General features: G+C 46.5%; 1 protein-coding gene across 1 annotated transcript in view; it reads left to right on the top strand.

The window, feature by feature from the left end:
• Window positions 1-16,063, top strand: part of UBE2E2 (ubiquitin conjugating enzyme E2 E2) — a 359,643-nt gene that overhangs the window by 282,346 nt on the left and 61,234 nt on the right. Inside the window, exon 4 of the mRNA XM_069572936.1 lies at window positions 1,350-1,482. Coding sequence (XP_069429037.1) covers window positions 1,350-1,482 — 133 coding nt within the window. The remainder of the gene's footprint in view (window positions 1-1,349; window positions 1,483-16,063) is intronic.

Here is a 16,063-nt window from a genome sequence, read left to right as displayed (position 1 = left end):
CTTTTGTTCCCCTAGCCTGAGACACATCCCCAAAATGTTGCTGAGACAGACGTCAAAGAGTGTACTGCGTTTGTTTTCTTCTCGGATTTTTATGGGCTTGGGGCTTACATTTAGGTCTTAATCCCTTGTGAGTGTAATGGTGTATGTGGTGTGAGAAAGTCCGGTTTGATTCTTGCGTGTCGGTGTCCAGTTTTTCCAGCGCCATTTATTGAGGAGGCTGTCTGCTCCCTGGTGTATTGATGTATTCTCATCCATAGTCATAGATAATGACGCATGCTGTTTTGGTCTCCTGCCCAACAATGAAGTTGTTGTAGATGCGAACTAATTTCACAGTATGAAAGAAGACAGATCTTTGTGGGCAATAAAATCTTCCCAAGCACCGTAACAGGACTGCCCGCTTTGCTGCAGGGTGTGAGGGGATTTCTGGCTGGTGTGCTGTGAGGTTGGTGTGGCAGGAAGAACGCTGGAGGGCTTAACTATGATCTCGCTTTGCCTTCTGTTACTCTGGGAGAACGGGGACAGTTCAGTTGGCTCGTGTGGGTCTTCTTTTCGCCCGTGAGTTTCTCTGCAGCGGGGGAGCACAGGTTTGCCGCTAGTAGCCGCGTGGCTTCCCTCGCTTGGCTGTTACTCCAGCAGCAGCGTCTGCCGACTCTGATTTACTGAGTACCAAGAACAAGGCAGAACCTGGTCCTCGGAGGACTTCCAGAGAGGGGCGGAAAAGCAGGCAGTTTCAAAGCACAGGTCTAAACAAAATGCTGCACCCTGTCTTCTACAGCCCCCCTGGTGGGACGGGGCGCTGGGCATATTAGCAGGGACTCTCGGTGGAGTGAGAAAAGAAGATGCAGATGTGATACTTGGGCTGAGCCTTGTGAATGATGACCATTTCCTGGTCTCCATCAACCTCCCTGCTGCTTTTAGTTTACGAAAGCATTAGACTATTTTTTTTCTTTTGCATTCCTTCTAGCTTTGAAAATTTGTCTCTTTGACCTTATACCACCCTTTCAGAGTCTCAGAAATAATTGTATGCTTGATTAAACATTTTGCTCCAGTAAAAATTAATTTAAAAATTTTGCTTCTGGTCTGTGGTCCTTGGAATCTTTTGTTTCATAGGTTTAAGGTTATGAATGGCAAAACGGAACTTCTTGGTTCTGTATAATTTAGTAATACCAGCATATTTCATTTATAGAATACTGACGATATTGACAAGTGAATCCTCATTTGGAATTAACCTATTAACTTTGGTGTGTTTTCTATGGAATGGCTGAATTTGTTATCATAAATAGATATTTTTACAATTCCAAGCTTTGTTATCATCTCTAAGCACATTTCATTTGTATGTCTTATTCCAGTGCTGGACCCAAAGGAGACAACATTTATGAATGGAGGTCAACTATATTGGGACCCCCAGGATCTGTCTATGAAGGAGGGGTGTTCTTTCTTGACATAACCTTTTCACCTGACTATCCGTTTAAACCCCCCAAGGTCAGTATGACGTCTTCATCCATTTTCAGCTATGTGTATTATCGCTTTTTTATATGTATATATATACCCACATTCTTCAGTACGCACACCTCGGGATGCATGTCTGTTCTGTTAGCATAGACAACTTCCCAGGACTGATTGTATGTAAATGGAAAAATTGTTGTTTATTCCCTCACCCCGACCTTTGACGCACACCTCATTGCTCCTTCTCATCCTTTCTCGTATTGCCGTTTTTGTGGTGTATGTTTTAAGGTGACATCAGACAGCCTGTCAATGGATGGAAGTAGGAAACAGGATGGGCTGGCGCCAGCTCCGGGGCCAGGAGACCCAGGCGTGGCCTAGGCTGAGGGAGCTCCTCCAGGAGCCGGCCTGGGCGCCGCCTGTGAGCCCCGAGCCGTGGTGCCTATGCAGCTCAGCTGCCCCCAGGAGGTGCGCACGCATCAGACGAAGGTGTGTGCACCCACATTAGGCGAAGAGACTGAACGATCGTGTCAGGAAGATTCAGTAAAGGAGAATGTGTATTTGTCCATTGATAAAAATGATGGGCTGATGAAAAGTCGTACATAAACGGCTAAAGAAAGTCTGAGAGTCCAGCGTTGTCAGGACGTGGGTGATGAAATTCATTCAGGGTGCGATTATTTCCTTTAAGCATTCTTCACGTTACTTTCTGCTGCATGTGAGTCACACGTGTGACGACTCTGAGTCCATGCCCTTTCTGAAGAGGTTTTGTCTTAGGCCGGAGCACAGCTGGCCCACAGCATGGTGTTGGTTTCTGGCGTGCAGCAAGGCGATCCAGGTATCCACACACTTGTGTCTACGCGTTTGCAAGTTCTTGTCCCATACAGGTTAGCACAGAATAGTGAGCAGAGCTCCTTGTGCTCTGCAGGAGGTCCTTGCTGGTTATCTGTTCTAAGTATAGCAGGCATTCTCCACGTTGGAAATGCAAAGACCCAGAGAACGCTGCCTCTGTTGGCCACCAAGACGGAATTCTCATTTGACCCGGCTTCACTTCTGAACATTGTGGGTTGGAGTAAACATTTTAAAAAGCAAAGCTCGGCCTTGACCTTCCCCGTGACGTCCCGGGGTCCCCTCCCTGTCTCCCATGCCCCCTTCTATTTTTCTTCTCTTCCTTCCTTTCCACTGAGACTTGGCTGTTATTTTGGTGTCAAAGCGAGAAGTAATGACTGTCATTTTACCAAATAGGAGAGCCATGCACAGAGAAACTAGCTAACTTGCCCAGCATATCCTACACTGTCAGGACTGAAGCCACACACAGGACATCTTACCCAGGATGCCAGAGCCGGCGGCCCCGGGCCCCCCAGGGCTGCGTTTGGTCAGTTGCAGTGATGAAGCCGCAGTACAGCTGACCTTTATTTCCTTTGAAGGGGTGGGGATCGGGCGGCCTTCTATTCTTTGCACCAGCCCCCGAGTCGTCTGCGTACCTGTCGCTCTGCCAGGGACACGAGGGCCTGTCTCGGGCAGGCCCTTCAGTAACAGAGATGCCGACAGGCAGGAGAGCCGGGGGCTCAGATGAGGCAGTTGTGCTGCTCAGGAGCCTGATGGAGTCTGCTTTATGAAACATACATCTCAGAAAAAGCGTGGGCATTTCCAGCTTCTGCAGGACAGAAGTGTGTCAATTAAACAAAGCAAGGAGGGAAAGCGGGTAGGTCCGACAGTCCCATTTCTGAAAAGGTGTCTCTGATGGGCCCGGAGGATGGGCCAAAACCAACAGGATGGAATGGAAACAGCTCAGTGGGGAGCGTGTCATTGGAAATCAGAGCGAGTCCTGCTATGGGACAGGAAATGGAGACTTGCTCTGTTTCCATATAAATAATAATGTGTGGGCTTCTGAGTGAGCACAGTTCTGTGGGAACTGCAGGGTCCTGAGACCTTAAGCAGATACTCTCAGGAGCACAGTCTCTGGAACTCTGAGCCCGTCGTGCAGTGCCGTCGACGCCTCATCCACTTCCGAGCTCTTCGTCTTTAGGAGGGCCCGCGGGGGTGAGCTGGGGAGGGAAAGAGCTGGCATGCTGCAGTGCCCCCACCGGCTCAAGCCCTGCAGTGGGCAGCCGCGGGCCAAGCCGCCCCTCCTCCAAACACCCTCGTAAGGCTGGGATGTTCCCTTTCACAGAGGGGAGAACTTACATGAGGCTTAGAGAGGGTTTCTAATAATAAGCAACCAGGAATCTATTGAACTTGGCCTCCGGGGACCATGTACTTTCCACTGAATTATACATAGTTACCCTGGAGATGTTTACTAGGAAAAGTAGGTCCTGGGAGGAATGTGATAGCTGTCCTTTGATGTCCATGGTGTGGGTTGGGTTAGACTGGCTTCTGAGTGACTGGATGGGACAAAAATAGAAGGGGCGGGCGTCAGTCACAGGGAGGCAGACCTCTATTCCCTGGGGGGAAGACCTGACCCATCGCGGGACAGCCTGCTTCTGAATAGCTCTACCTCTGAGAAGGGGCTTCCCTTTCCTGGGAGTGTTCAAAGCAAACAGCTGAACTGGAACCTGTCAAGAAGACTGCCAGAAAAAAATTAAATCCCTCTAGCGGATAAATCTGCTTAGACAATCCGTGATGACAAAGGAAAATCAAACTTTGGGTATTGAATCATCATTTAAGTGCACATGTAGTAGAAACCCGTAGGAAATTTTAAAAGAAATTGTCACCAGCTAACTTGTCAGTTTTAGAAGTCAGATTTTGTGGACAGAAGTATGACTTGAAGGGGGAAAGTTGGCGCGTGTCTTGAAAGCTTTTCACTGAGACAGACTTGCTGCTGCTGCTAAGTCGGTCAGTCGTATCCGACCCTGTGCGACCCCATAGACGGCAGCCCACCAGGCTCCCCCGTCCCTGGGATTCTCCAGGCAAGAACCCTGGAGTGGCTGCTATTTCCTTCTCCAATGCATGAAAGTGGAAAGTAAAAGTGAAGTCGCTTCAGTCGTGTCTGACTCCTAGCGGCCCCATGGACTATAGCCCACCAGGCTCCCCTGTCCCTGGGATTCTCCAGGCAAGAACACTGGAGTGGGTTGCCATGTCCTTCTCCAGTGCATGAAAGTGAAAAGTGAAAGTGCAGTCGCTCAGTCGTGTCTGACTCTTCGCGACCCCATAGACGGCAGCCCACCAGGCTCCCCCTTCCCTGGGATTCTCCAGGCAAGAACCCTGGAGTGGCTGCCGCTTCCTTCTCCTGACTTACTAATAACTTGGAAGTACCCTGCCCATCCTTCCAAGTCTCTTGGTGCTCTCAACAGCCCATATCTGGGGTTAAGTCTTGTTTTAGGTGGCGCTAGTGGTAAAGAACCCGCCTGCCAATGCAGGAGATGTAAGAGACAAGGGTTCGATCCCTGGGTCAGGCAGATCCCCTGGAGGAGGGCTTGGCAACCCTTCTCGCCTGCAGAATCCCACGGACAGGGGAACCTGGCGGGCTCTAGTCCACCGGATTGCAGAAAGCCGGACAGGACTGAGGTGACTTAGCATGCACGCACGCGCTGGTTTTTATTTCTCTGTTGCCTTCATCCTTTGCTCTTTTTCCAGCTATCTTAGGCACACACTTGGGTTTATGTAACATTTTCTGATACCCTCAAGAGTGAACCAGGGTAGCTGTAGTTGTCAGAGAAAATGGTGAGGGAGAGCAGAGGCCCATCTGCGTGCATGCTAAGTCACTTGAGTCATGGACGGCCCTGTGGCCCTGTGGACTGTAGTCCGCCGGCTCCGCTGTCCAGGGGATTCCCCAGGCAAGAATGCAGCAGTGGGTTGACTGGCTGTTTGTTATCAGATACCTACCATAAAATGCGCCTTTATTCCTGTAGCATGACAGAATCCCTGAGACCCCTTTCCCCAAACTCTCAGACTGGGAACCCTTACTGAGAACTCTAAATACTTCAGCGCTCAGCTTTATCTCTTTAAGCTCACTGGGGTGACGTGGATGTACCTTCTCGCCGTGGGAACTTCTGGGGAGTAGAGCTTCATCAGTTTAAACATCCCACATTCTAGTATCTAATTTTTTGCGCTTTCAGAGGAGTCATTCCTATCATTTCTTCCAGAATTCCCCAAAATTCTAAAAAGGCAAGCAAAACAAATGTTTACTGAAGTACCTAATGTTGTCACACTTCATATTCTAGTTTTGCTTGGAGAAGGAAATGGCAACCCCCTGCAGTATTCTTCCCTGGGAAATCCCGTTGACAGAGGAGCCTGGCGGGCTTCAGACAGTCCATGGGGTCGCAAAAGAGTCAGACACGACCTCGCGACTAAACGGCAAAGATGACCAGTTTTAAATCCATCAAGTACTGGCTGTGCTTTCAAACGCTGTGTCTCGGTGCAGTGTTTAGCACGCTGCTTTTCTTTAATCAGTATGTTTACGCCTCTCTCCCTGAATCTGCAGCAAGTCTGTTCACATGACGCTAGTAGCTGTATCTAATGCCAAGTTTTCAGCTGAATACTTCACCATCAGTGGTAGGGTTATTTCTCCAAATAAAATATCTGCTTAGTGAAACTATATCCAGGAATAGTGTATATACAGCCAAAAAGAAAAGCGTAACAAATCACCAGTAGGTCTCAGTCTCTTAATACTGTATTTTTTCTTCAGTGTAGATGTACATTTTAATGTTATAATTCAGATATCTACTTATTTGTAAGGTGGGAACTGTTTTATATCTTATTGGAGATTACCTTTTTAATATTCATGTCATAGATAATTTTACTCTGCTCAAAACCAGCACTTTTTAAATAGTCTAATGTGTAAGTATTTTAATGTGTACTTGAAAATTTCAGAAGAGAAATAACAGAATATATATATCATTCTTTTTTGCTGAAAAGCCTTTGAAACGATTGCAACACGCTGTGTCTGGTGGCTCCTGTCTTAGCGATGCTGATGACACAGCCCTAAGGATAAGGAATCCTACTTGCTTTAACAGCTCAGATCTGTGTTTCATGGTAGAAACACGTAGACGTAGCCTATTCATAATTTGGCTTTCTCTGTCTCTCTGTGGACCTTTGAAAGAGTAAGTGGGCCTTCCGTACGGGTCTAAGAGTGAGCCGACAGGAGGCGTGGACATGCCCGCTGCTCCTTCATCCGTGTGTCTCGGCCCACCTGCCCCCAGGGAGATGCGCTCACGGATGCCCTTGTCTCTTACTGGAAAGCACTGTTCTCTTGGGAAGGGCAGCACAGTATCTGTCAGTGGGCATTTTCCAGAAAGGAATGATAAGATTTGTACCTAGCATGTTTAAAAAAATAAACAGAAAAACTACAGGCATACTTTGTCTGTGTGAGAAAAAACCTCTTCAATACTAGTAGTATCTAAAAACTTTTTAAATCTAGTCTGTTCTTCCATTACAAATTGCATCAAATATGTTTTTAAATAAATCTTAACTTAGAGGTCATTTCAGAGTGTCTTGTCTGTTTTATGGTTTGATTTTGTTTTTATAAAATTAACTGTGGTTTGCTGACTTTTCTCAGCTAATAAGAAAGGTATTCATTGCTTTCATACAATGAAATAGGTCATTTAGGTCCATCAGATTTTCAACATTTTCATTTTATTATCCTCATTATATTAATATTTCAACCTTAAATTGTAAGTCAAGGCTAATCATGAATAATGTAGCTAACTAGTTACCCAGGAAGCAACAATACCCAGAGAGCGATCTGTAACTGAAGTCCCCCTTGTTCTGTTCTAACTAGGGTGTTGTTACTTCTTGTTTTCATGTCGCTGCTGTGCTCAAAGAAGAAAGCTGACAAGCGTCTCCCAGCATCTTCAGAGGATGCTGTGGTTCACAGTGTAAAACCACTCCTGCTCACTCTGTGATCTCAGAGAGAGAACACCCAGTTGCCTTGAAGTGCCCTGCAAGCCCTCGTTTTTTTTTTTTATAATTTTTAGAGAAATGTTTAATTCTATATGATATACATATACAAACAGCAGAAATTATAGGTGTAGAAGCTGACAAATATTCACAAAGAAAAGCATTTGTGTAACTATAACCCCAATCAAGAAACTGGCCGTCACCAGCAAGTCAGAAACCCCCCACTGACCACGCCCTAGGCGCTGCTCCCCCAGCTGCGGCGCTGGCACACTGTCTCGTCTTCATTTGGTTTCTCTAAGTCTTGTGTTTTTAAAGAAATGTGTCCTCTTAGTTGTATTTTCAAGTGATTGGCATGAAGATCGTAAGGCCATCTTATTTTTTAAATGTGTGGACCTCTTTACCCTTTTAAGATTTCTGATATTAGAATTGCTCTTTTCGCTCCTTGCCTTTTGATCGTATTACTGGGAATTCTGTTAGGCCTTCCAGGAGCAGCGCAGTTGCTCGTTTCTGCTTTTTTGTGTTTATGTCTCGTTTCATCTGTGCGCTCTGCTTTCGTTTTCACCATCTTTTCCCTTTCGCTTTTTGAAAGGATTTAATTTGTGTCTTTTCCCAGGTTCTTAAAATGGATAGATTATTGATTTTTTTAATTGGAGACTATTGCTTTACAATATTATGGTGGTTTTTGCCATACATGGACATGAATCAGCCATGGGTGTTTTTTAAGCTATTTTCAGCAATATACCAGTATACCTTTCAGACTATATCCCCAGTAAGCATGGTCTTTTATATATTCTGCATGTTTTGGTACATCCTATTTTTATTATTCAGTTTGCTGACTTTTAAATTTCCGCTGTGATTTCTCTTCTTACCTGTGTTTATTCGGAGGATTTTCTGAATGCACCTGTGTTTGACCTGAGTTCCTACGTTCATGTAAAGCCCAGGCGTGGGTCAGGAGCTTGCACCCGGGCGGCACTGCCTGTCTGACACGTGCGGTTGAGTGCCCACCAGTCAGCTCCTGCAGCAAGCTCGTCATTACACGCCCTGCTCCACTCCTGCCCAGCCCGGTCCCCCAGGGCCCACCCCTCAATGAGTGGAAACTGACTCTTCTAGTTGCTAAAGCAAAAAAGCTTGCAGTCCTCCTTGACTCTGTTACATAGCCTAGCCAGATCCAGTCTCACCGGCTCAAAGTAAATACTCAGAAGAAACCCAGACTTCTCCCATCTAGGAACACGCTTTCCAGTGGCCCTCCAGCTGCAGCCGCCACCAGCTGCTCCCTTGCCTGGGTTGCTGGGGAGGCTCCCATCTGATCTCCTTGCTCTGGCCCCATCCTTCCTGTGGTGCCTGCCCGGGTACCAAACGGTCCTTTTGTAATGAAAGTCAGATGTCCATTCTTCGCCTAAAACCTTCCCGTGATTCTCACCTCACCAAGTAAAAGCACCCCGAGCCTTCCAGAATCTCACTGAAGCCACCAGCTGTCTCTCTTGACTCAGAGACTCCAAGCGAGCTCCTTCCATGGAGCGGTGACGTTTGCCTTTCCTTCTGTCTCCGTTGTCCACCCAGAAATCCTCATGGTCCTCTCCCTTCCTCCCTGCAGGCGTCTGCTCACATATCACCTTTCCAGGGGAGTCTTGAGTGACAACTCGCAAGCACCTTACGCTCCTGAGCACCCACCACCAAACCTGACTTTTCTCCGTAGCCCTTCTCCCCCCTGGCATCCTGCATTTCTCTGAGTTGGTTATGCCTCCCTTTCTCTAGTTAGCGTGTGAACTCCATGGACACAAACAGGGACGGCTCTGTATTTCTGTCGCTTCCCTGGTGGCTCAGACGATTAAGAATCCACGTGTGCTAGGAGACCTGGGTTCGATTCCTGGGTTGGGAAGATCCCCTGGAGAAGGGATAGACTACCCACTCCAATATTCTGGGGCTTCCCTGGTGGCTCAGCTGGGAAAGAATCCGCCTGCAATGTGGGAGACCTGGGTTTGATCCTTGGGTGGGGAAGATCCCCTGGAGGAGGGCATGGCAACCCACTCCAGTTTTCTTGCCTGGAGAATCCCGCGGACAGAGGAGCCTGGCAGGCTACGGTCCATGGGGCCGCAAAGAGTCAGACATGACCGAGCGACTGAGCACAGCACACAGCTGTATTCCCAGCATCTAGAACAATGCCTGGTGATTCAGTAGGCACACAGTAAACATGTATGCCTAATTCATTCCGTGCAGCTTTGTCACAGAGGCAGCGCTTACCCCCTGGCCCCACCCCCACTCTAACCCTGCAGCCCTTGGAGAGCACGTGCACACAGGCCACGTAGGGGGTGCACAGCGGAGCTAGAGTCCAAACCCAGTTCCAAACTGAACTTTCCCCAATTACAGAGAGATAGTAATTGCCTAAATCCTTGCAAGAAGGAACACGTGCTCGTAGAATTCACACTCTGGTATGAATTCATGGTATAAGATCATCCTCTAAATCTGGTTTGGAGAGAGAGATGAAAAGGGCGGCAGAAGCAGGAGAGGGCGCCGGGGAGAGGTGTCGAGCGCCCGTGTTCCAGTTTTGCCAAAGGCACCTGAGGCTCTTCACCAGTGAATTCCTAACTAGCAGACCCTGAGGTAATAATTCTGTGTTGAACAGTAAATACTGATCTCTGAATTTTGCTAGCCTTAAGCTAAAGGAGAAGTCAGTTGCTGGATGTAGACGGAACATACCCAATAAAGGCCGTGTACCACAGGTAACATTATACTCAATAGAGAGAAACTGAGAGTGTTTCCTTTACGATCACGCACGGGGCAAGGATGCCACCCTCAGCACTCATCTTCAGCGTAGTGCCAGTAGAGGTCCCAGCCAGAGCAGTCAGGCAGCACGAAGAAAGAAAGGCGTGCAGATCAGAATGGGAGAAGTACAGCTTTTGTTTTCTGATGATACGATCCTGTATAGAGAAAACCCCAAAGAATTCGTCAAAAAACTGTCGGAATTAATTAATGATTTCAGTAAAGTGGCAGCTTACAAAATCAACACACAGAAATCAATTGTATTCCTTTACGCTAATGGTGAGCATCTGAAAAAGAAATAAAACCGTCCCATTCAGAATAGCATCGAAAACAAATAACTGGGATGAATTTATCCAAGGAACGGAAAGATCAGTTCGATGAAAACTGCAAAATCTGCCAGAAGAAATTGTAGAAAACAAACAGTTGGAAAGACACCTCGTGTTTGTGGATCAGAAGAGATAACGTTGACAAAACGACCACACTGCCCAAAGCCGTCAGCAGATTCAGTGCAGTCCCCATTGAAACGCCGAAGACATTCTTCACAGAAACAGAACAGTCCTCAGATTCCGGCAGAACCACGGAAGAGCCTGCATAAGAACAAAACTGGAGTCCTCATGCTCCTGGACTTCCACCTGTGCTGTAAAGTCAGTAATAAAAACAGGCACCGGTGCAAAACAGGCACGTCTACCGGCAGAACAGGCTAGAGGTCCCAGAACTCTGTGATCACCTGACATTTCAACCAGGGATCCAGGAAGACCCACCAGGCAAAGGAAAACCGCTTCAGCAGACGGTGCTGGGAAAACTAGACACTCACCCGGAACAACGAAATAAGACGCCCATCTCACACCACTCGGAAAAATCAACTCAGAATGGATCAAAGACTTAAACGTAAGAACTGGTACTCTAAAACTTAAGAGTCCCTTGGACTGCAAGGAGATCCAACCAGTCCATCCTAAAGGAAATCAACCCTGAATATTCATTGGAAGGACTGATGCTGAAGCTGAAGCTCCAATGCTTTGCCCACCTGATGCGAAAAACTAACTCATTGGGAAAGACCCTAATGCTGGGAAAGATTGAAGTCAGGAGGAGAAGGAGATGACAGAGAATGAGATGGTTGGATGGCATCACCGACTCAATGGACGTGAATTTGAGCAAACTTTGGGAGGTAGTGAAGGACGGGGAAGCCTGGCCTGCTGCAGTCCATGGGATCACAAAGTCAGACATGACTCAGCAACTGAACTATAACAACCCTAGGACTTGTAGGAAAAACAGGGAAGAAGCTCTTCCTTACAGATTCCAGCAATAATTTGGGGGGGGGGGCACGACACCAAAACCACAAACAATAACAAAAATAAAAAATGGCGCCACATCAAATCGGCAAGCTCCAGCCCAGCAGACAAGTGTTAGAATGAAAAGACAGCTTACGAAATGAAGGACCATCTCTGCAAAGCATGTATTGGCAAGAGGTCAACAGCTACAGTGTGTAAAGTGAAAGTGAAAATGTTAGTTGCTCGGTTGTGTCTGACTCATTGTGACCCCCATGGACTGTAGCCCACCAGGCTCCTCTGTCTGTGGAATTCTCCAGGCAAGAATCCTGGAGTGGGTAGCCATTCTCTTCTCCAGGGGATCTTCCCAACCTGAGGATCGAACCCAGGTCTCCTGTGTTGCAGGCAGATTCTTTATCGACATTCAATCAGTTCAATAACAACAACAACAAAAGGTAGAAAAATGGCAGAAGAACCCAATAGACATCTCTCCAAAGAAGACATACAGATGGCCAGCCGGCACATGAAAAGACGCTCAACCTCATCCAGCATCAGGGAAGTGAAAACCACAGTGGGCTGCCGCCTCACTCCTGTCAGAACGGCGGTCATGAAAAAGGCAAGACAGCAAGCGCTGGTGAGGGTGTGGGGAAAGAGACCCAGCCCCGCTGGTCGAAGAGAAGACGGGTCCAGCTACTATGGAGGCTCCCCCAAAACACTAAATATGGGCTTACTCACCGCAGGCTCTAACAATTCCCCTTCTGAGTATATACCGAAAGGAAATGAAAGCAGGAATTCAGCAGGGTGTCTGCACCCGCATTTTTACTGCGGCACTGTTGACAGTTACCAGAATACAGATACAACCCAAATGCCCATCAGCAGATGAGTGGATAAAAAAGATACAATGCACATACACAGCGGACTATTTTTCAGCCATGGAAATACCTCCCACGCGTGGCAGTATGGATGGACCTTGAGCACATTATCCTAAGTGAGATCAGTCAGACAGACAAGGACAGGTGCTGTATGATGATAGCACTTCTGTGTGGAATCTAAAAAAATTAAATGTGTAAAAAACAGAAAGATGGTGATTACCAAAGGATGGAGGGGAGGGCTAAGAGTAATGGTGTTTAAAGGTACAAACTTGTAGAAATCTAATGTATCTGCATGATGAATATAAACAATAATATTGTACTATAATCACACAACTGACGAATAATTAAACTTCGTCAGCAGTAGCGTTACAGAACACAAATTAAAGTAACACCGTGCACGCTTTAAACTAATGCAGTGTTGCACAGCAGATTTATTCAGATGGGTGAAGAGATGGGAGGATGGATTAACGGATCGGTGCATGGGTAGACAGATACGCACATAGTTAGAGCTGCATGTATGGATACACAGGCACGTAGGTAGGTAGGGAGGGAGATTGACCACCTTTCTACGTGGAGATCCTGACCCTCGCCTGGCCAGTCTTGAGACTGTTCTTTTCTAGTGAGTCAGCTCTTCACATCAGGTGACCGAAGTATTGGAGCTTCAGCTTCAACATCGATCCTTCCAATGGATATTCAGGACTGATTGCCTTTAGGATGGACTGGTTGGATCTCCTTGCAGTCCAAGGGACTAGTTATCATTAGATGAGAGTAAAATGTAAAGAATCCCTTATAATAACATGAAACATTCCTTTGGTAAAACTAAGTAGTTCCTCAGTACTCGCCAGGAAGGCCAGCAGAGCTATGCTAATAGCCTGGTAGTGCTGTACCAAGTCGCTTGGTCGTGTCTGACTCTCTGAGACCCCAGGGACTGCAGCCCGCCAGGCTCCTCTGTCCACGGGATTCTCCAGGCAGGAACACTGAAGTGGGTTGCCGTGCCCTCCTCCAGGGGATCTTCCAGACCCAGGGATGGAACCCATTGTTCTTCTGTCTCCTGCATTGGCAGGCAGGTGATTTACGACAAGCAGCAGTTCTCAGTATTCTTTTGGGGGTGAGGAGATAAGGGGACAAGCACATTCCATCTTTCTGAGGTGCCTCAACCCAAAGGTCACTAAAGTACCACCTCTTGGAGCAGGATGTTGGGGTTAGTAGATGTGATCTGTTCTGTGTAGAATTGAACAGCCGCAGGCCCTGCTGTACTGTATTCAGTCCCCGTGATAAACCGTAATGGAAAAGATTATAAGAATATACATGTATGTTTCTGTAATTAATCACTTTGCTATTCAGCAGTAATTAACACATTAGAAATCAACTGTACATCAATTTAAAAATTTAAAAAAAAAAAAAAAAGGATGGTTGCCCTTGGAGTCTTTCCCCAGCTGTCGGCAGGAGGACCCTGGGGTGGCCGAGGCGGCCGTGGTTTTTCAGCTGTGTTGGGCAGCTGATGCTGCGGTGTCCGCCCCTCTCCCGGGCGCCTGCTCCAGGCGGCAGCGCGGGCTGCCCACCGTCCCTCCACGGCCCCTCTTCTTTGCTGGGTCGCCTGTATCTTGATTTCACTCTGAATTTGGCCAGGTGTTCAGACATTATATCAAAAAAGCCTTCCACGCTGTTCGTCATAGAACACCCGTTTTGAGAGCTTGAAATAAGTCCGCCTCACTGACTGTAGAGGACTCGTTCCTTGAGGGGCCAGTTTACAGGCCAGGGGTGAGGCTGCCCTGTGCCCAGCGCTCTGCACCCCAGTCATCCTGGCGCGCCTGCAGCCAGAGCTGCGGAGAGACCGGCTCCCGCTCTGCTGGGGACCCCCGGCCTCCCCGCCTTCCAGCAGGCCTCTCCACGTCCCATGGCAGGGCAGCTCCTCGGCACGCCAGGAGCTGCTCTCCGCAGATGTTCGACGAATACCCACTGCGATATTCTGAGTGGGGAAGCTCAAATGCTTCAAAAATTAGATAAATCTCAATGCCCGTTGTCAAGGCATACTAAAATATTGTTTACCTTTTGTTGACAGACTTGGTGTTTCTTGCCTTCAGTAATCTCACAGCGATGGCAGGTCATTTTACAGAATAAGAACAACCATGATAATAACGAATATCACATTTCTTCTCTTTGCTGAAAGCACTTCACCTGAATTCCCACTCTATCAGAACTTGACCTGAAAAAGCTATTGAATCCCCATGTCATTAACTTTTCTGTCTAAAGTCAAACTGTTGAGATCTAGAATTCATAAACTTCTTTATCCTGTTCCTGTTTTTTTCTGTTATTTTCTAAAATCTCTGAGCTATGGGTTGTTTTCTTGTGTGTATTTGTATTGGTTGGTTTTCCTTCCTCCTTATACATTTTTTACTTACAATTGGAATTGTTTCAACTAGAAGCGCTTGAATTCCTCTGAACCTGCAGCTCAGCTTCTTTATTTGTAAAATGAGAATAATAGTAACACCATCCTCACAGGGTGATTATGAAGATCAAATTATGTAATGAGTGCACATTGGTTACAGTGGAGCCTAGCCCATTGTTTGCCATCTTGTAATTTATGATTCTAAGTAATTGTAGATAGCATTTTCTATGACGTACATGCTGTGCTTTTTAATTTTATAGTACAAACATAGGAAACCATTACCCCACCCCCACCCCAGAATACACACAGACTTTGGAAACTTCTGTGGTATTTATGAACACTGCCGCTTTCAGAGGAAAGTGTCTGTCCTGTAGCACTCGCTGAACGTTCAGGCATTCAGCCAGCTCTATAATTGGTGTTAATTCACTGTATCATTAACAGAATTAGTCATTGTTTCAGTTTAGACTGTGTTCAGATGCAGTTTACTTCTAGACTGTCGTGGGCTACATGAAAAATCAAATTGTCACTTCCAGCTAGCGATGATGAATGCTTTGTTTTGGGTTGCACGTATGTTGCATTATTAATCTCTTAAGATAAATAACTGGCACTTCCTATGTCTGCAAGCATAAAATGTATCACTTCTTTTCCAAGGGATAAAAGAAGTCTGTATATCACTTTCATTTTACACTTAGCAAATCTGTAAATAGGCTACATCCTAGAGAGTTGCCTCCGGTAACGTGAGACCTGCAAGAAGTGTAACCCAAACACGAAGCACTGCATTTTCCTGATATTTACGTTTATGTCTCTGTCTTTAATTGGACAGCGACTGTCATATGGTCGGTCATCAATTACACGCTCTACGTGGACTGCAGCAAGTATCTCAGCTATTACGCTTTGCAATTAAGTGTCATGTATGAGACACTTCTGCAGTTATAGAGCAGAAATGAATTATCGTGTCTTAGAAGTGTAGGATCGTTGGACATTTGTTAAATGATGTCTTCTCTTTGCAGTACCAATTAATAAATAAGTGTTTTTGGATCAGCATTGCCCCAGTAATGGTTTTAGGTTCAGTGTCCCCAGGAAGAGCTGTTCTGCTCTCTGATTTGGGAGGTGGGAGGTGATCCCCTTGTGGGAATGTTTAACTCGGAGCTTCAGGTTCTGCTTTTAATTGACCCTCAGGTATTGAGTATGTGCTCAGTGGATGAAAACAGTGGGCATGTGTGAGTGGTATTTGGGGCACAGGTTCCTGTTTAGATACTAGACCTTCACTTCCCTCTCAGCTGTTTGGGATTCAGTAGTTTCTGAATCCATATGTGACTATATGACTGGAAAACTTGTCGAAGCCATGAAAACCCATTTGTAGGAAACTCAAGTGGCCAGCTTTTTTAAAACTTCCCCAACTGTTTGAAAGGACTGTATTTCTTTTTTTCAATCCCCTTTTTAAATTAATTTATTTTATTGAATTAATTTAAGTAATTTATTAATTTTAATTGGAGGCT

This window comes from Ovis canadensis, chromosome 26 (assembly GCF_042477335.2).
Source record: "Ovis canadensis isolate MfBH-ARS-UI-01 breed Bighorn chromosome 26, ARS-UI_OviCan_v2, whole genome shotgun sequence".
Classification (NCBI taxonomy): domain Eukaryota; kingdom Metazoa; phylum Chordata; class Mammalia; order Artiodactyla; family Bovidae; genus Ovis; species Ovis canadensis.
The sequence above is the reverse complement of the archived record's forward strand: the minus strand, read 5'-3'. Positions and strand labels throughout refer to the sequence as shown.